The sequence below is a fragment of the Medicago truncatula genome, chromosome 7 (genome assembly GCF_003473485.1).
Source record: "Medicago truncatula cultivar Jemalong A17 chromosome 7, MtrunA17r5.0-ANR, whole genome shotgun sequence".
NCBI classification, from domain to species: Eukaryota; Viridiplantae; Streptophyta; class Magnoliopsida; order Fabales; family Fabaceae; genus Medicago; species Medicago truncatula.
Genome location: NC_053048.1, coordinates 21,078,979 through 21,099,148, shown reverse-complemented (window position 1 = coordinate 21,099,148; position 20,170 = coordinate 21,078,979). Strand labels below are relative to the sequence as shown.

The window sequence follows — 20,170 nt, the reverse complement described above, 5'->3', positions numbered from 1 at the left end:
AATCATTTAAATCACATAAATTCTAAAATAAGCCACTTAATAAATCACATAATCATATAAATATATTCTAAACCTATTAAAACAATCAAATAAATGAAATAATTCAAAGAGAGCGTTACACCATACAAAGCTTCGAATGGTGCCATTCAAATACTAGAATGATAGCTGTTATTATACGTGAACTCTATCAACGGTAGATGACTATCCCAAGTTCCTCCTTGCTCAAGTACACAAATTCTCAACAACTCCTCCAACGAGTGAATCGTTCTTTCCGATTGACCATCTGTCTGCGGATGATACCCCGAACTTAACCTCAACTTAGAACCTAAAGCCTATTGCAAACTCTTCCAAAATCTAGAAGTAAACCTCAGATCTCTATCTGATAAAATGCTTGAAGTAACACCATGTAGCTTAACAATATCACGGGTGTAAATCTCCGCCAACTAGGATACAGGAAAATTGATATTAATCGGAATGAAATAGGCCGACTTCGTCAATCTATCAACAATCACCCAAATAGTGTCATTTCCTTTCTGAGTATTCCGCAAACTCATCACAAAATCCATGGATATGCTATCCCATTTCCACTCTGGCACATCTAAAGGTGTCATCAACCCTGCAGGTTTTTGATGCTCAACTTTTGACTTCTGACAAATCAAACAGGAATACACAAACTGTGCCACATCATGTTTCAATCCAGACCTCCTAAACAACTTCTTCTGATCATGATACATCTTCGTAGCTCCCGGATGAATACTCAAGATACTTCTGTGACTCTCTTCAAGAATCATCTTCTTCATCTCATCATCGTCAGGAATAAAAATTTTGCCTCGGAATCACAACACTCCCGGATCATCAACTTTAAAATCACTATCTTCGGTCTGATTTCTACCAACAAGTAAATCTACAAACTTTACTTCAACTTTCTGCGCTTCTTTAATACTATTCAAGAATTCACTATCAATCTTCAGCATTCCTAACTTCACACTCTGAGGTGACACTTCACAGACTAAACTCAAATCTCTAAACTGTTCAAGCAGCTCAAATTCTTTGATCATCATAGCGGACATATGTAGAGTTTTCCTACTTAAAGCATCTGCAACAACATTAGCTTTACCTGGATGATAATTCAACCCAAAATCATAATCTTTCAATAATTCAAGCCACCTTCGTTGTCTCATATTCAATTCCTTCTGATCAAACAAATACTTCAGACTCTTATGATCACTGAACACTTCAAATCTAGAACCATACAAGTAATGTCCCCATATCTTGAACACATAGACCACTACAGCTAATTCAAGATCATGAGTAGGATAATCACTTTCATGAATTCTCAACTGTCTCGATGCATAAGCTACTACCTTGCCATCTTGCATAAGCACACCACCTAAGCCCAACTTGGACGCATCACAATATACAACAAAAGGTTCATCGGACTTTAGTAAAATCAAAATCGGAGCCATTGTCAACCGCTTCTTCAATTCATTGAAACTGTTCTCACACTGAACATCCCACACAAAAGCTTTTCCTTTACAAGTCAACTGAGTCAACGGAAGTTCTAACTTAGAAAATCCTTCTATAAATCTACGGTAATAACCTGCCAAACCCAAAAAACTTCTAATCTCGGTAACCGACTTAGGAGTCTCCCATTGTGTTACTGCATCAACTTTAGATGGATCTGTAACGCCCTAGTCGTTATTTTATTTATTTTGGATTTAATTAGAGTCTTTTAAATGATTTTAGTTGATATTTATGATTTATGTGGTGTGTTATATTTTATTATATAGTTTATTTTAATAATAATTAGAATAAGTGAGAAATTAATATTATTTTAGAATTTGGGGACTTAATTAGGATTTAATAAGAATTAAGGGGAGTTTAATGAAATATAGCGAAGTTACATTTTGGAGGTTAAGAAAAGAGAAAATCAGAAAAACATTTTTACGTGAAAATCAACTTTTAGGAGACAAGGGAGAGAAGAGCAAGTAGAGGCAAGAACCAACTTGCTGTACATATTTCAATAAATGTAGATGATTGATTCTGATTTTTTATTTTTAACAGGTTATGTTAGAATTGGGGATTTAGGTTATTGTTGAATTATTGGGTTTTGGGAGTAAAGATTGTGATTCTGATGTTAGAAATAGGTTCTGAGTGTGTACAGCAAGTCAATTCACATCTGTAAACCAATTTGGGGACTGAAAGTGAGAAAATTAGGATTTTGGGTAAAAACCTGCATTCTTCCCGTACATAAGTTCATCGCTCGCCTCGCGAGTAGCCTATGCTCGCCATAGCGAGTGAGCAACTTCATAGCTCGCCTCGCGAGCAAGACAACTCGCCGTGGCGAGTACATGTGAGAAAAACTGGGTTTTTGGATTGTTGTTATAAGGTGTAATGTGGATAGTTTTAGGTGCCCAGATGTTTTTAGAGAGGTCTGGGACAATTTTTAGATTAAAAAGATGAATAGGGAACTTAAAAATGAGGTTTTAGTGAGAAAAATGTCAAAAATCACGAGAGCAGCCTTTTTCTGTTCGCCTTGAACTCGCCATAGCGAGTGACCCTTTGTCGTGAGTTGGCCATCGCGAGTAGCAGCATTCGCGAGGCGAGTTGCCTAGTATTTGATTTGTTTGTTCTGTTTTGAGGAATGTTGATCGATATTGATGTCTAAGCATGACTATTATAAATGGTGTATTTTTCTGGGATTATTGGATTTATTATAATGATTTGTTGTTGGCTGGGATGTATGCTTCCATTTAATTAAGTTATACATGATGTTGCATTATGGAGTGGTGACTCATATAAATACATATTCATTTGTTCGAGTTGTATGTAGATATACACAAGCAGGTCAGTTGCATAAGATTATAAAGTGGGAGGGCTCTTGCCCTGGAACGTCTTGTCGTTCAAAGCGGTGGACACATATGTTGTTCAAAGCGATGTTTAGCGGTGAGGACTTATGTCTTGAAAAAGAATGCTTTAACCATTCTATTAGTGGTGAGGGCTTCGGCCCTGATTATGGTACCACATGCGTGAGTGTTGTTGAAGAGTCTTAGTGGAGCGGTTGTGGGTTGCATGAGTCGATGGTGTTGGTCTTATTTACCATTTGTTGTTGATGTTGATAATGATGATATTTATATATGTTGATGAATTATTATTATGATAGGGTGTTAGATTCAAATTGATGAATTTATTATCTATATTTATTGTTGTGAATCTCACCCCTTCTGCTTGAATATGTTGCCCTTCCTATGGGTAACTTGCAGGTGATCCTTAGTAGTAGGTGGTGGCTCAATGTCTAGGGCTCTGATACGTACGGGATGGGATTACTTTATTTATTTTCATTCCTATGTATCAATTTTTGGAACATGCTGATGTAGCCCTATTGTTGTTGAATTATTTGATTATGGTGAGGCTTTTTATGCCAAGACTATTAGTGGAGAATCAAACAATTATGTTGTTGTTATTAATGATAAATATTCCGCTGCAAAGTTTTGATGAGATGCTGGTGAAGTGAGGATGCTGGAGACCTTTTTGAGGAATTATTCACCAGCATTCAAGGGAAGGTATGATCCCGATGGTGCCCAGAAGTGGCTTAAGGAAGTGGAAAGGATTTTTAGGGTCATGCAATGTTCAGAGGTGCAAAAGGTGCGGTTCGGGACGCACATGTTAGCTGAAGAAGCTGATGACTGGTGGGTAAGTTTGTTACCTGTGTTGGAACAGGATGGAGCTGCAGTGACCTCGGCTGTGTTCAGGAGAGAATTTCTAAACAGGTACTTCCTAGAGGATGTCCGAGGAAAGAAGGAGATTGAATTTTTGGAGCTGAAGCAGGGTGACATGTCTGTCACAGATTACACTGCTAAGTTTGTGGAACTTGCAAAGTTCTACCCCACTACACCGCGGAGATGTATCAAGTTCAAGAATGGCTTGAGAGCTGACATCAAGAGAGCCATTGGATATCAAAAGATTAGAATTTTCTCTGATTTGGTGAGTAGCTGCAGGATATATGAGGAAGACACTAAAGCTCATTACAAGGTGATGAGTGAACGAAGACGTAAAGGACAGCAGAGTCATCCTAAACCATACAGTGCCCCTGCTGACAAGGGAAAACAGAGGCTGAATGATGAGAGGAGGCCCAATAGGAGAGATGCTCCTGCTGAGATTGTTTGCTACAAGTGTGGCGAGAAAGGCCACAAGAGTAATGTTTGTACTAAAGATGAGAAGAAGTGTTTCATGTGTGGTCAGAAAGGACACACTCAAGCTGATTGCAAGCGTGGTGATGTTGTTTGCTATAACTGCAATGAGGAGGGCCATATCAGTTCACAGTGTATCCAACCGAAGAAGGTTAGGACTGGTGGTAAGGTGTTTACTCTGACTGGTACGCAAACCACTAGTGAGGATCGACTTATCACAGGTACTTGTTTGTTTAATAGTACTCCTTTAATTGCTATTATAGACACTGGTGCTAATCATTGTTTCATTGCTATTGAATGTGCTTATCAGTTGGGTCTGGTTGTATCTGATATGAAAGGGGAAATGATGGTTGAAACTCCAGCCAAGGGTTCAGTAACTACTTCTCTTGTTTGTCTAAGGTGTCTGTTGTCTATGTTTGGTAGAGACTTTGAAGTCGATTTAGTGTGTTTACCGTTGACGGGAATGGATGTTAGTTTTAAGATGAACTGGTTAGAGTATAACCGAGTTTATATCAATTGTTTTAGCAAGACGGTGCATTTTTCTTCTGCGGAAGAATAGAGTGGAGCAGAGTTCCTAACTACTAAACAGTTGAAGCAGTTGGAGCGTGATGGAATTCTGATGTTTTCTTTAATGGCATATTTGTCGTTAGAAAATCAAGCTGTGATTGACAAGTTACCAGTGGTGAATGAATTTCCTTAAGTTTTTCCGGATGAGATTCCAGATGTGCTACCAGAAAGGGAAGTTGAATTTTCAATCGACCTTGTTCTAGGAACAAAGCTGGTGTCGATGGCACCTTATCGTATGTCAGCTTCTGAGTTAGCTGAGTTGAAGAAGCAGTTGGAAGACTTGCTTGATAAGAAGTTTGTAAGACCAAGTGTCTCACCTTGGGGAGCACCGGTATTGTTGGTAAAGAAGAAGGAGGGTAGTATGAGGTTATGCATTGACTATCGTCAGTTGAATAAAGTTACAATAAAGAACAGGTATCCACTTCCGAGGATTGACGACTTGATGGATCAGTTAGTGGGTGCGAAGGTTTTTAGTAAGATTGACTTGAGGTCAGGTTACCATCAGATCAAGGTGAAGGATGAAGATATGCAGAAGACGGCCTTTAGGACACGATATGGACATTACGAATACAAGGTGATGCCTTTCGGTGTTACTAATGCGCCTGGTATGTTCATGGAGTATATGAATCGAATTTCCCATGCTTACCTGGATAAATTTGTGGTTGTATTTATTGATGACATTCTGATCTATTCAAGGACTGAAGTAGAGCATGCAGAACATCTGAAGATTGTGTTGTAGATTTTGAAAGAGAAAAAGTTGTATGCTAAGTTGTCGAAGTGTGAGTTTTGGTTAAGTGAAGTGAGTTTTCTTGGCCACATTATTTCTGGTAGTGGTATTGCAGTTGATCCGTCAAAAGTTGATGCAGTATCACAATGGGAGACTCCGAAGTCAGTGACTGAAATTAGAAGCTTCTTGGGTTTGGCTGGTTATTACCGTAGGTTCATTGAGGGATTTTCGAAGTTAGCACTTCCGTTGACTCAGTTGACCTGTAAGGGGAAGTCGTTTGTGTGGGATGCTCAGTGTGAGAGTAGCTTCAATGATTTGAAGTGAAGATTGACAACTGCTCCTATTTTGATTCTACCGAAGCCGGAAGAACCATTTGTTGTGTATTGTGATGCGCTAAGTTGGGCTTGGGTGGTGTTTTGATGCAAGATGGTAAGGTGGTAGCGTATGCTTCTAGGCAGTTGAGGATTCATGAAAAGAATTATCCTACGCATGATTTGGAGTTGGCTGCGGTGGTTTTTGTTTTGAAAATTTAGAGGCATTATTTGTACGGTTCCAGATTTGAAGTGTTTAGTAATCATAAGAGCCTAAAATATTTATTTGATCAGAAGGAATTGAACATGAGGCAGAGGAGATGGTTAGAGCTGTTGAAGGACTACGATTTTGGTTTGAATTACCATCCTGGTAAAACCAATGTGGTTGCAGATGCCTTGAGTACGAAAACGTTGCATATGTCTGCTTTAATGGTGAAAGAATTCGATTTGCTAGAACAGTTTAGAGATTTGAGCCTTGTCTGTGAATTGACACCTCAGAGTGTACAGTTGGGGATGTTGAAGATTAACAGTGATTTCTTGAATAGTATCCGAGAAGCACAGCAAGTGGATGTGAAGTTTGTTGATTTAATGGTTACTGGTAATGGCACTGAGGATAGTGACTTCTAGGTTGATGATCAGGGTGTGTTGAGGTTTAGAGGAAGAATTTGCATTCCTAATGATGATGGTTTGCAAAAGTTGATTTTAGAGGAAAGTCACAAGAGTAGCTTGAGTATTCATCCGGGAGCTACAAAAATGTATCATGATTTGAAGAAGCTGTTTTGGTGGTCCGGTTTGAAGCGTGACGTCGCTCATTTTGTGTATGCATGTTTGACTTGTCAGAAGTCTAAGGTTGAACATTAGAAGCCTGCAGGGTTGTTGAACCGTCGGATGTGCCGGAGTGGAAGTGGGATAGCATTTCTATGGATTTTATGACGAGTTTACCAAACACTCCGAGAGGGCATGATGCTATATGGGTTGTGGTCGAAAGGTTGACAAAGTCGGCGCACTTCATTCCGATTAATATCAGTTATCCGGTAGCTCAGTTGGCGGAGATTTATATTCATAACATTGTGAAGCTACATGATGTACCGTCGAGTATTGTGTCGGATAGGGATCCAAGGTTCACTTCTAGATTCTGGAAGAGTTTGCAGGACGCCTTGAGGTTGAGTTCGGCTTATCATCCGCAGACAGATGGTCAGTCGGAGAGGACGATACAATCTTTAGAGGATTTGCTGAGAGTGTGTGTGCTTGAGCAAGGTGGAGCTTGAGATAGTCACCTACCGTTGATAGAGTTCACATACAACAACAGTTACAATTCGAGTATTTGTATGGCACCGTTCGAAGCTTTGTATGGTCGGAGGTGCATGACTCCTTTATGCTGGTTTGAGTCAGGAGAGAGTGTTGTGTTGGGACCAGATTTGGTTCATCAGACTACAGAGAAAGTCAAGATGATCAGGGAAAAGATGATCATGTATTTCTATGACGGGTGTAGGACGTGCATTGAAGTCGAGAAAGTTGACACCAAAGTTCATTGGTCCGTATCAGATATCAGAGAGGGTTGGAACAGTGGCATATAGAGTTGGTTTGCCACCACATCTTTCGAACTTGCATGATGTGTTTCATGTGTCGCAACTTCGGAAGTATGTAGCGGATCCTTCGCATGTTATTCCAAGAGATGATGTACAGGTTAGAGACAACCTTACAGTTGAGACCTTACCGTTGAGGATTGAGGGCCGTGAGGAGAAGAAGTTGAGAGGCAAGGATATACCTCTAGTGAAGGTTGTTTGGGGTGGAGTAACTGGTGAAAGTTTTACTTGGGAGCTGGAGAGTAAGATGAGGGAGTCGTATCCAGAGTTATTTGTTTGAGGTAAGATTTCGAGGACGAAATTCTCTAAGTTGGGGAGAGTTGTAACACCCTACTCGTTATTTTATTTATTTTGGATTTAATTAGAGTCTTTTAAATGATTTTAGTTGATATTTATGATTTATGTGGTGTGTTATATTTTATTATATAGTTTATTTTAATAATAATTAGAATAAGTGAGAAATTAATATTATTTTGGAATTTGGGGTGTTAATTAGGATTTAATAAGAATTAAGAGGAGCTTAATGAAATATAGGGAAGTTACATTTTGGAGGTTAAGAAAAGAGAAAATCAGAAAAACATTTTTACGTGAAAATCAACTTTTGGGAGACAAGTGAGAGAAGAGCAAGTAGAGCAAAGAACCAAGTTGCTGTGCATATTTTTCTGCAATTCTAAGGTAAAGGGTGAGGTTTATTTCAATAAGGGTAGATGATTGATTCTGATTTTTTATTTTTAACAGGTTTACGTTAGAATTGGGGATTTAGGTTATTGTTGAATTATTGGGTTTTGGGAGTAAAGATTGTGATTCTGATGTTAGAAATAGGTTCTGAGTGTGTACAGCAAGTCAATTCACATCTGTAAACCAATTTGGGGAGTGAAAGTGAGAAAATTGGGATTTTGGGTAAAAACCTGCATTCTTCCCGTACAGAAGTTCATCGCTCGCCTCGCGAGTAGCCTATGCTCGCCATAGCGAGTGAACAACTTCATAGCTCGCCTCGCGAGCAAGCCAACTCGTTGTGGCGAGTACCTGTGAGAAAAACTGGGTTTTTGGATTGTTGTTATAAGGTGTAATGTGGATAGTTTTAGGTGCCCAGATGTTTTTAGAGAGGTCTGGGACAATTTTTAGATTAAAAAGATGAATAGGGAACTTAAAAATGAGGTTTTGGTGAGAAAAATGTCAAAACTCCCGAGAGCAGCCTTTTTCTGTTCGCCTTGAACTCGCCATAGCGACTGACCCTTTGTCGTGAGTTTGCCATAGCGAGTAGCAGCACTCGCGAGGCGAGTTGCCCATTATTTGATTTGTTTGTTCTGTTTTGATGAATGTTGATCGATATTGATGTCTAAGCATGACTATTATAAATGGTGTATTTTTCTGGGATTATTGGATTAATTATAATGATTTGTTGTTGGCTGGGATGTATGCTTCCACTTAATTAAGTTATAAATGATGTTGCATTATGGAGTGGTGATTCATATAAATACATATGCATTGTTGGAGTTGTATGTAGATATACACAAGCGGGTCAGTTGCATAAGCATATAAAGCGGGAGGGCTATTGCCCTGGAACGTCTTGTCGTTCAAAGCGGTGGTACACATGTTGTTCAAAGCGGTGTTTAGCGGTGAGGACTTATGTCCTGAAAAAGAATGCTTTAACCATTCTATTAGCGGTGAGGGCTTCGGCCCTGATTATGGTATCACATGCATGATTGTTGTAGAAGAGTCTTAGTGGAGCAGTTTTGGGTTGCATGAGTCGATGGTGTTGGTCTTATTTCCGATTTGTTGTTGATGTTGATAATGATGATATTTATATATGTTGATGAATTATTATTATGATAGGGTGTTAGATTCAAATTGATGAATTTATTATCTATATTTATTGTTGTGAATCTCACCCCTTCTGCTTGAAAATGTTGCCCTTCCTATGGGTAACTTGCAGGTGATCCTGAGTAGTAGGTGGTGGCTCAATGTCTAGGGCTTTGATACGTACGGGATGGGATTACTTTATTTATTTTCATTCCTATGTATCAATTTTTGGAACATGCTGATGTAGCCATATTGTTGTTGAATTATTTGATTATGGTTTACTTTGGTGAGGCTTTTTATGCCAAGACTATTAGTGGAGAATCACACAATTATGTTGTTGTTATTAATGATGAATATTCCGCTGCAAAGTTTTGATGAGATGATTAAAGTTGGTTATTTATTAAATAGTTTTATATTCTATTTAAGAAATTTTGAAAATGTAGTGTGACATGCCCGTTTGGGTTATTACTTTGATGTATTATTTATTATTTAATTGTTTTTGGGTAACGGGGTGTTACATCTTACACCAATAAAGGAGATAATAGAAGGAGCTTAGGATGAGGAATGAGTATAATATCACAAGTTAAAACAAATAGTATGAACATGAGTAAGATGAGATGTTAATGAAGTAAGGTGATGGTGTTAAGTGAGTTATATTGGAATAGATGAATACATGATATCCATTAATGACGAGGTGCTAATGACATAAGAGTAGGATGTAAAATGACGTTATGATTTTCTATATGTCGAAAAATGACGAAAGATGAATAAAAATGACGAATGATGAAAAATGACGAATGTTTATGATGTAAAGATGATGTGTTGTTTATGTGTCTTTCTAAATGATGTTTGGTGAGTCTTCATGCATAATATCATACTGCATAATTACGAACGAAGAATGACGAAATGTATGTTTTTGTACCATATCTCTGAACTACATTATTATGACGATAGGATCCGGTACCGGCATGCATGTAGGTCTAGGAATGAATTATGTTGCATATATGTCATGAATCGAAAGGGCCATGATATGTGCTAATGATGAGAATTTATGTGAATGCTAAAGGTGTGTGCATAATAATGTATGTATTTTATGACTCTATTACGTGAACGGTGTAAGATTTATGAATGATGATCGATGATGATATGATGATATAATTTTTTTCTAATTTATCCCAATATATGTTATGATGTGAATTCTCACCCCTTTGCTGTTGTTTGTGTGTTTTGGTGTCTGTACTCATGGGGTACAAATACACATGAAGAGGAGATTTAGCTTTGTGGGACTCTTTGAAGGTGGCGACGAGGACATACCTTCGTAGCTATTTATCTATATTATTAAGTAGTCGAATAAATGCGTGCTCTGATTTGTAACACTAGGGTTGGGGTTAAACGTTGACTGTCTTTATTTTATGTCATCAAGGAACCATGATTTTATTTTATGTCGTTGTTCAACAAATGCAGATGATGGATTCAACATGTTTAATTTATGAAGTTCAATTTATCTAAATTATTTTCCGGTGTTGAATATTATGTGCTATATTTTTATTTTTATTTTTGGCATGACAGATGAATAACGATGTGTAACATCCTTTTTAGATTCGCATTTGCTTATTATTAATTAAAAACAACGTTGGGAATTAGGGTCTTACACTTATCGCGTTGATGCATTTTGTTTCATGCGGCGCCTGGTTCCTTTTGGTCCGCAATGATGCACTTTATTTCATGTGGCGGATTGCTCTTTCGGTCCGCATTGATGCATTTTGTTTCATGCAGCAAATCCTTCTTTGCTTTATGTTTAATTGGTCGCCTTGGGGAAAACGTTCGGCCAAGGCTTAGTTCCCCTTTAGCAAATTTAGGGGCAAGACACTCTACCTTAGGGTGGCTAGCCCTTGAGGCGGGTCCCGCGACAGGTGCAAGGCCTTTTTGTTCTACTTGAGAGTAGAGACCTTGGCACCCGCATACGGCATTGAGTTCTGTCAATCACGAAACCAGACAAAATTTGCAACCTACGTGCTTCCTTTTGGGGAAGACACCTGTAACACCCCGTTTTCCCAACATAAAAATTTCATAACATATATCAGAGTATTCAACACATAAACGGAATGCTACACTTCTTAAAATCATAAATAGAATAATTAACTAATTATCCTTCCAAAAATCATCAACATATTAGTTCAAAACTTCGCAGCGGATTTAGTTCAACATCATAAAATAGTCTTGGCACGAAGGCCTCATCAAAATATCTCATAAAATTCCGTTAACAACTTATTCATAAAAATTCATAATCAAATACGTAAGTAATAGAAAATAGCCACAAAAGTTCTCATCCTGTTACGTATCAGAGCACCTAAAGACTCAGTGAGGGGTAGCTACTCACGGCAAAAAATCAACAGCAACTACTCTGGATCACCTGCAAGTTACTCATACGAAGAGCAACATTTCCAAGCAGAAGGGGTGAGATTTCACAAAACAATAATATTAAGCATATAATTCAACAATTATATTTAACAACATAAATATCATCAATTAATAATAATATACACATCAACATGGTCATCATCTCATAGTAACATAAGTGACAACATATTCATCATCTTATAATAACATAAGCAAAAACATATTCATCATCTTATAATAACATAAGCAACAACATATTCATTAATATTCCATGGTTTGTCTTTATCAACAACTTCAACGATTCATCAACGACAACGTCAACCTGACAACACAGCTACGTGAAGTACACAACCTCTTATAATACGACAACGTCAACCGTCAACCTGACAACACAACTACGTGAGAGTACACCACCTCTTATAAAACGACAATGTAAGAGTACACCACCTCTTATAAAACGACAACGTAAGAGTACACCACCTCTTATAAACAACAACGTAAACAGTCACCAATAACAGCTTCAACTACGACTTCAACAATTTAGACAACATTAACAACTTAAGATTCCAATACTTTGGAAAGACAACTTACAACTTTACAACTTAGACCAACACCTACAACTTGATCAATATGCAACAGCAACAGAAACAGTACAAGCAATTCACAACATAACAATATTAATGAAAAGAACCAACAACTTAAACATCATACATTTTCCACATAAGACATATAAATATTTCACATAACCAACAACAGCAACATAGGCAGAACATAAACATCTCAAAATATAAAAACATCAAATGATAATCGACATCAACTTAAACATCTTATATAATTCACATAATGGATATACAAATATATTACATTACTATCAACATTAAATCGTATTATAACATAGCTTCACAGATCATCAGTAATATTATATTCTTAAACACCTTAATTAAACTCATAGTACTTCTAGTTTTGAGGGTTGGAATTATCCCATAAGTTTTGGATTAACTTAGAAACGGTTATGCTGAATTTTCATAAGGTTTCACTAAGACCTCCTTGGAGTATTTTCATCATATCTCCAAAACTAAAAATCATTTTCATGTCAAACCAAATCCATTAGAAAGCTAACAAAATTATCTAAAACTTTAATGTTTACACCGAAAGAAAATTCAAAACATAAAAGGGTGAAAATTGCGAATATTTCCAGATTTGCCTGATAGAAAATTGGTGGCCGATTTTGACATATCGGGGGCCGATTTTCGTCGAACCAAAGTTAGAAAATCAGTTCAGAAATCGATGGCCGATTTTGAGCTTCGCAGCAGTTCAAAAATCAGTTTAACAGTGCGTTTTTCACTTAAGAATCACTCTTAATTCACTAGACTCAAACACAAACTCTCAAATTTGTTAGGAAACTTAACCTATGATTATTCTACAACCTGAACATCAATTCTTAACACAATTACCATGGTTTCTACACTTTTCTAATCAAACTCAACAATGGAAAACCTAATTCCCAATTCCCAAAATTAAACCTCCAACATGTTAAATCTAATTATCAGAATCATAGGCTTAAGAAGATTGAATGTTAGTCCCACCCTTACCTTAGCAAAATCGAAATCGCAGCTCTCTTGAAGGTTCTCCTCTCTTCTCTTGACTTTTCTCCCTTTTTTCTAAAACTGATCGTACGTACTAACCTTTCTAAACTAGGTCTTCTCCTATTTATATCGTATTTCTCTTTTTCCCCCAAAACTATTTAAAATATCAAAACAGCCCCACCATTTAATCTTATTTTATTATCAAGACTTATTCTAATAAATAATAAAATAATACTACTTAATAAAATAGCTACACACCACTTAATCAACATAATAATATAAAATCATATATAAAAAGACTTTAAATCAATCAATAATAATTAAATAAAATTGGGGCGTTACAACACCCGTTTATTAGTGTTGATAATACGGATTCACAATGACTTATAGTGGCAGAATTGAGGTATATTTTCAAGATGGAATGAGGCTACTGGTGCTTAGCTATAATAGCGTTTGAGTTTTACGCATTCCATGTTCTGGGATTGGGAGGCCGTCCAATGATTCGAGTATGTAGGCGCTAGTCCCTGTACAGGCGGTGCTCTATTATTTTTTTATATCTTTGAAGGACAAAAAGAGTAAGGGGAAATTGACTCGAAAATGTGTCAAAAAGAGTGAGGGGAAGGGATTCGAAAAATGTGTTGCAATATTTGTTAAAACGGTCAGAATAAAAAAAAAGTCATTCGAAAAAAATTTAAGTTTTTAACAAAAAAAGAAAAAGTAAGTTCATGAACTAAATAGGTCAACTTTTTTAAATAGGGAACTTTTTTATAGTGTGAACGTTTAAAAAATTAATCAATGGTTGATCCATTGAATTTCATAATTTCTTCTTTGAATTCTCTATAAATTTCTAATTTCCATGTTTTCCTTTGAAGCAATGTTATTGTAATGTCTTCAATTCAATAATATTCACTATTTTGCTATACGCAAAAGAAAAAGTACATGTTGCTAATTTGATTTACTATTAGTAACCAAAAAAAATTTGATTTACTATTTTCAGCAAGTTTCTCTAAAATGGATCTCAGATGAATTAGTTATCGTGGTAGCATACAATAAATATGTTGTAAATTCAATCAAACATGCTAAGAAAATGTGTCGGACAAACAATCAATGGCGACTAAATTTAACAATCTAAGCAACAATAAATTCAATACATAACACATCTAGCGACCTATGTGTATAATGAAACCTCACCATCAATCTATAGCATAAAATAAAAATAGTAGAGGTATAAACACACCAAATATGTTTACCCATTCAGTCCAAATTGATCAACATCTAGAGGGAGAACAACTTTCCAATTCATTATCAACGAGTGTTTACAAGATACACAAAAGAGTTACAAGAAATTAGTTTCAAGAACAAACATTAATTTCTCTCATTTTTCCTCTTTCAACCCTCTTAATATATTTTACTCTCCAAAAATGTTTACATTGTGTTTTCCAACCATAGATCCGCACCACAAGCCCTCAACCAAAAATCCCCTTTTGGGTCCCCTCTGTGATGGTGTTGTTTCTCATTCAAGAACCTCACAAGGAGCACCTCAACACAAGAGTCACGATTTTCTCTTTATTTTCACTCTTCTTGTCCCTACTCTCTTAGTTCTTAAACCCTAGCCACTCTCTCAAGAGGCACTAACTTTTAGGCTTTTAGTTTCATGCTACTATAAAAACAATGAGGTAAAAAATTGTATTTATAGACTTGGAACCCACATAATTAAAAAAAATATAACTTGACCATTAACATGATTAGAATTACTGCCATCAGTATGATGTTGTTTTTTCATCAGGTAATTCGAATTACCTATTGACATAATTCAAAATACTTAATTCAAACTATCCACTGTCACAATTTGAATTACAAATATAAGGAAAAAAATTATATATTTGAAGCACGTTCTCCACATGATAACTTGATTTACCCCAAAAAAAAATCTCATTTCTTACATGAACATGCTCTAATTTTTGAATTTTCGTGAGTATAATAAATCATAAACTTAGCAATGAGAATACCTTAGTTTGAAAATTATACTAATTTGACAAGGCAAAACAAAATTTGAATTGCATATATAAGTCACAATTTTATTTAACACATAATCAAAGCAAACATCACATTTTAATAGTTAATAAAAAATAAAAATAAAAAGGATAGAACAACAAGAGTAACCGAGAATATCTAGTTCTAAACTAGGACATTAAGCCCATCTGAAGATGAATTATTAAGAGTGGACTCCAATGGTGGATTTGGGTCTTCTTCAGAATGCTCTTTTGGATCAGACTCGACTTTTTCTTGACTCTTAGCTGATGGTTGACTTGAGTCTTCTTTAGGAGGCACTTTTGGGCCAGACTCGACTTTCACTTGACTCTCATCTGATGGTTGACTTGAGTCTTCTTTAGGAGGCTCTTCTGGATCAGACTTGACTTCCTCTCGACTCCCTGCAGGATAACTCCCTAATACTATCTGCAAAATCAGCACCAAATATTGAGAGAAAATAGGTTCATAAGCATAAGAAAAAAATATCCATAAAATAAATTGTATTTATAAATTTCGGATCAAATGCAATTGAAATTTTCTATTTAAAAATGTACCTGAACAGGAGAAGCAGCGATCAAAATATCAACAACTTTACCACCAAATATATTACCATCCGATGATAAACTCACATTTAAGCCCTCAAGTACCTTGCAATGGCTTTCTTTTTGATCAGGAAACAAAGACCCACCAAGTGATATAATCTCAAATTTTCCCTGGCAAAAAAATAAAAAATAAAAAATTAGAGTCATATTTCTTTGTTAGCAAGTAAATTAACACATATTTTTGAAAATATAAATAAATATGTTTTTACGAAAGTTGAAAATATAAATAAATATGTTTTTACGAAAGTAAACAAACCATAAAATTGTAGGACGACTAACCTCATAAGTCTCTGTTTTACCAGCTATACAAATAGTTGCTTTGGATGCGGTCCCAACTGCCGATAATACGCTTATATTTCCAGAGAGATTCTTGGAAAATGTCATAATCTTTTCTAACACATTCTAAATGCCAAAATATATATGTACAAGAAAAATCAATAGCAAGTCCTTAGCAAGAAACAATTTTTTTTTTCTTTCTAAATGACATAATGTTTGGAGATTAGGGTGACGTAAAACCTCAAATTATTTTCCCCTAATTAAATAGAAGACAATAAAAGATATCTTACATTATATTTACAAGTTATAGTTCGGCCAGCAAAAATGTCAATATTATTAAAATGAACTTTGTGATAGGGGTTCAAACACTCACCTATCTACTTTTGCATGTGAGTTTTAATGGATTTGTCTATCCATATATATATATATATATATATATATATATATATATATATATATATATATATATATATATATATAATAAATTAAGATATTAAATTTAGATTTGTTCAAAAAAAGATATTAAATTTAGAGCGTCGGCTTGTATTTTGTATAACCAAACTCATTAAATTCTTGGATTTTGTTTTTCTCAAATTGTAAACAACAAATATATAAAACTATGAAGTTCACAAAAGTCACTCCCATGAACAACTTATTCACCAAATTACCACGTGAAATATAGATGTCATAATATAAGAGGCACATATAAAAAGATTTTAACCAAGAAATATTAGTTACTGAAAACATATAATTATCTAAAAAATATTGGGTTAATAGTGTTTTACACCCCTGTAATATAGGTCATTTTTTATTTTCCTCTCTATAAAATATTTTTTTTTGTTTTACCCCCTGGAATTTTTATTTTTTTTTTGAAATACCCCCTAATAGGTCATAAAAAACGACTTTATTTTTTTTTTTTGCAGAATTTTTTCGTTTTTTTATGACCTATTAGGGGGGTATTCCAAAAAATATATATTTTACAGAAGGGTAAATAAAAAAAATATTTTACAGAGAAAAAATAAAAAATGATCTATATTACAGAAGGTAAAGCACCATTAACACACCACATATGTGCATGCATTTCATATACTTAATTTGTAAGAAAAATTGCACAATACCTCTTCAACATTCACCATCATAATGTGGGCCTTTGCAGGGATCACCGGTCCTACAAAAAAGATTCCATCAGAGCGCATCACATATATCTGAATAGTATGACATTAAAAATGAGAAAATAGCTAAAGTCTACAAAATTGTAATGGAATACTAAACAAAAATACAAAAGAAATTGCATTTTCGAAGAAGAAAAATAAATAAATTAATACTATGCATTGCGAGTGTATAACTTTACACATACATTCAATTTAAATCATATAAAATAAATATTTATAGAGATATTTTATGAACTAACCTAAAAAATGACATTATAGTCATATTTGATTGAATATATGTCAAATTTGCACACAAATCAATAGAAGAAATGCATAGAAAATTATAATAACAAGAAATGGGAGGAAAAAAGTAATTTATCAACATGGTAATCAAAAAATAAGTAATTTTTATTCTGAATGAATAAGTAAAAAATTTGCCAAAAATAAATAAATAAATATAAACAAACAAGGATCCATATATATATATCAATCACGGTCATGTTTTACAATTTAAAATATTTAGCGATCAACACAAAAGTCATTGCAGTTATTATAAGATAAAAGAAAGTCAAAAACAACTTAGTTTTAAGATTTAATTACACTTTTCATCCTTTATTTTTATTTTTAAATTTCACTTTCAAATGAAAACACTTAAGAGATCATAGTTAAAGCTCTAAAAGGAATGGTTAAGAGCACACTCTATAAAAAAAAAAAAAAAAAAAAAAAAAAAAAAAAAGAGGAAAAAAGAAAGAAAGAAAAAAGTTACCATAAGCCCTTTTTTTAGATTGGATTTGGTTGCGAGAACCAAGAGGCCTGCCTCTACGCTTTTTGGAGATATCAGCTGAGACAGAAGATAAGGGAGGGGCTGAAGAAGATGGCACAACGGTCATCATCGTTGCTACATGTGATTCACCATTATTGATGGTGGTAGCAATGATGGTTGGCTGTTGTGGTAGTGGCTGTTTTTGGTCCTCAAAGGGAGGGGCTGGAGAAAATGGCATATCAGCCACCGGCGATTGGTCCTTATCGACACTGGCAGGGGTTATTGTTGGTTGTTGAGGTAGCGATTGTTGATGGTCATCATTCCCTAATTCAGATCTTGACATGGTTTCAGTTATTTTTCGATTTCTTTGAACGACAAAAAGAGTGATGGAAAATTGACTCGAAAATGTGTCGAAAAGAGTGAGGGGAAGTGACTCGAAAACTGTGTTGCAAATTGTTAAATTTTGATGTGCCTATAATGTAAGGTTGGACAATCCTTTTATTGGCAACAAGGATCCAATATTTGTTAAAATGGTCAAAATATTTGGTCAAAATATAAAAGAATCATTTGAAAAAAATTTAAGTTTTTAACAAAAAAAGAAAAAGTAAGTTCATGAACCAAGCAGGTCAACTTTTTTAAATAGGGAATTTTTTATAGTGTGAATGTTTTAAAAATTAATTAATTCCACTAATTAATTAATTTAAGAAAATATATTATTTTTTAATATACCTTAAAAATAATCTATAAAATTTTAAAAATGAATGTAATTAAATATTATTAAAAGCTTATTTCAAACTAAGTTTAATAAATATTATCATATTTCCAAAAACCATTTATGTAATAAATATTATTAAAATTATTATTTATTTTTTTCGCTAGGCAAGGAGAGAGGACATGTATCAAGAGGAAAAACCGACATCCCAACTAGGTTGGCATCCTGGGAAACCTCCATCCTATGCCGCCAAACTCTATAATTTTATTAAAAAAAGTGAAAAATATATACAAGAAGAGGGGGGGGACTAGGCCGAAACCCTCCAAAGAAAATAATCTGAAAAAGAAAATTACAGCAGATTGCAATGAACTAAGGGAATCTGTAGTTAGGCAAGCGAACTCTATCACGAAAGAAATCTAAATGTAACTCTGTCGGGCTAACCAAACTGTACCCTAAATAACATGACCCATATTCGCTAACCTGTCAGCACAACAATTACCTTTGCGAAATATATGGGACGAAATGATCTGAATACCAACGCTACAAGCATTATGCCATCTGTTTCGAAGTATAAAAGAATGCAGATTTTCTCTAACAATCAGAAAATATTTCGAAACTCCAATACTCGGATATTCCAATAATGTAGATTCGTTGAGAAGGAGGATTTGTACCCTTTGCACGAGTGTTATACGAAGCTTTTCCTAACACTTGTGTTTTACTGCTTGCTGCTGCTTCTTGGATAGGACTTGCGTGAAACCTTCGTCCGCCATCCGTTTGTCATATCCACAAATAGAGCCCATAAATCCAAGTCACTTTGGACATTTTTTGAAACCGGAATTTCCTGGTTCTGAATAGGAGCAACACGCACAGGAGTAGTATTATCAACATTTGTTTCATCTCTTAAATTGCATTATGTAGTGTGTGGCCTTGTTTGAGTGTTTGCAGTACGTTCCAAGGCCATAACATAAATAAATGGTGACTGCGGTATTGCGGTAGTGTCAACACCTTCATTTTCCACCTGAGTTTTGGTGATTTCCTCAAGTACATGAACAGATGTGCTAGGTAACCGTTCCTGATGAATTTCTTCGTCAACAGTTTGGTAGGTGAACGTCATTGTAACGCCCACTTTCGTTTAATCGTTTATTTATTCAAGTTTAGGTGATTATATTATAATTATATAATATGTGCATGATTTTGGTATGTTTTGATGATTTGATTGATGACGTGATAAGTTATGAGTTTTGGAGGATTTGATTATGATATGAGATTTATTTTATTGTTAAATAGAATAAAGATTTGAAAATAATATAAAATATTTAGTTGAGGGCTGTTTTGATATTTTAGATAGTTTTGGGGGAGAAAGTGAGATAAGATAAGTTATTGGAAAGAGGTATAAATAGGGAAGACCTAATATCTTTAGAAAACCATTGTACGTGAAAACTTTTGGAAAAAGGGAGAAAAGCTT

The 20,170-nt window shown here is 35.0% G+C and overlaps 1 protein-coding gene across 1 annotated transcript; it reads right to left on the bottom strand.

Moving 5' to 3' along the window:
• Positions 1-15,348: 15,348 nt before the first annotated feature.
• Positions 15,349-18,336, bottom strand: LOC120577018 (AT-hook motif nuclear-localized protein 10-like). Its single transcript, XM_039827906.1, has 5 exons — positions 17,997-18,336; positions 17,198-17,247; positions 16,083-16,205; positions 15,756-15,914; positions 15,349-15,627 (listed from the first exon to the last, which is right to left on the bottom strand). Exons 1-5 carry the CDS (start codon positions 18,334-18,336, stop codon positions 15,349-15,351), a joined length of 951 nt encoding a protein of 316 aa, XP_039683840.1.
• Positions 18,337-20,170: the final 1,834 nt, after the last annotated feature.

Bases quoted from the DNA above. Each gene is read 5' to 3' on its own strand.
- LOC120577018 (XM_039827906.1), bottom strand. From the start codon at position 18,336: ATGTCAAGATCTGAATTAGGGAATGATGACCATCAACAATCGCTACCT. The intron at 17,248-17,996 runs GTAACTTTTTTC...TCTTTTTTGTAG, and splicing joins ATCTAAAAAAAGGGCTTATG to GACCGGTGATCCCTGCAAAG. The intron at 15,628-15,755 runs GTACATTTTTAA...CTGATTTTGCAG, and splicing joins TCGCTGCTTCTCCTGTTCAG to ATAGTATTAGGGAGTTATCC.